This window comes from Bison bison, unplaced genomic scaffold (assembly GCF_000754665.1).
Source record: "Bison bison bison isolate TAMUID 2011002044 unplaced genomic scaffold, Bison_UMD1.0 scf7180017852638, whole genome shotgun sequence".
NCBI lineage: Eukaryota > Metazoa > Chordata > Mammalia > Artiodactyla > Bovidae > Bison > Bison bison.
Genome location: NW_011483211.1, coordinates 15,867 through 17,089, shown reverse-complemented (window position 1 = coordinate 17,089; position 1,223 = coordinate 15,867). Strand labels below are relative to the sequence as shown.

Below are 1,223 nucleotides of genomic sequence, written 5' to 3'. Positions count from 1 at the left end.
TCTTCCCTAGCCTTTCCCAAGGCCCCAGCACTGGTCTCCGTCCCTAGTCTCCTTACCTGGTCCCCTCCCCATGTTCCCTGGGCCTTGCCCCTTACCAGCAGTTCGAGGGGAAGACATCGTTTGGAATGTCAGTGTTCAACCTCAGCAACGCCATCATGGGCAGCGGCATCCTGGGGCTGGCCTATGCCATGGCCCACACGGGGATCCTCCTCTTCCTGTGAGTCCTAGGCAGTCTGGGGTGGGGGCTGGGTGTTGTGGGGCCAGCCGGGAGGCCTGGAGGCCAAGTCCGAGCAGTGCCATCTGCCATAGGGCTTTGTTGCTGTGCATCGCTCTTCTGTCTTCGTACTCCATCCATCTCCTGCTGACCTGTGCTGGTGTTGTAGGTGAGACCCAGAGCTCACCTAGACCTTGGCCTCCAGACCCAAGACCGGCCCCTCAGAACTTGGATCCAGAACCCCAGACACCACACTCAAGTCTCTGGGCTCCAGACTCCAGACTGTACCCTGGGTCTCATACTTTATCTGGGCTCCCAGATTCCCAAGCCCCAATCCTCAGCCCTCAGTCTGACCATCAAAGCCTGTTGCTCAGACCCTCCCTACTCCCAGACCACTCCACTCCACCCTCAGTCTCCAGCTTACTTAGCAAGGAAGCCAGCCCCACAACCCAAGACTACCCTCCCCCAGCTCCCAAGCTGCCACAGCCCCGGATCTCAGACTTCATTCCTACCATGGCTTCAGTGGAGTGAAGCCATGGTAGGACCCCCAGGACCCCCACTACCTACATCTGGCCCCCAACCTTCTCCCTGGCCACAGATCCTACCTGCCAGACTCCAGTCCCAAGCCCAATCCTAACTGCCTAACCCTCACCTTCAGCTCCGAGCAATGAGACCCAATCAGCCCAAGCCCCAGCTCCCTAGCTCCCAGGCTCTGGCCCTGGGAGGTTCTCCCACCCCTGGCCTGGCCTCCTGGACCCACAACCTGTCCCTTTCTGGTCCCCTCCCCTCCAGGCATCCGAGCCTACGAACAGCTGGGACAGAGGGCGCTGGGGCCTGCGGGGAAAGTAGTGGTGGCGGCGGTCATCTGTCTGCACAATGTTGGGGGTGAGCACTCTGAGAGGTGGGGGTCAGCTTGGGGGAAGAGGGTGGGCTGAGGTGGGCTTCCCCAGGCTGGGGTGGGAGGGAGATGAGGGGAATGCTTCTGCTTACACCTGCCCCCACCTGCACC

General features: G+C 61.1%; 1 protein-coding gene across 1 annotated transcript in view; it reads left to right on the top strand.

Moving 5' to 3' along the window:
• Window positions 1-47: 47 nt before the first annotated feature.
• The window catches only part of SLC38A5 (solute carrier family 38, member 5), a gene marked incomplete at its 5' end in the record, with an annotated part of 7,428 nt that continues 6,252 nt past the window's right edge, over window positions 48-1,223 (top strand). Inside the window, 3 exon segments of the mRNA XM_010852910.1 lie at window positions 48-217; window positions 310-383; window positions 1,007-1,097. Of these exon segments, the coding sequence (XP_010851212.1) occupies window positions 48-217; window positions 310-383; window positions 1,007-1,097 (335 nt within the window).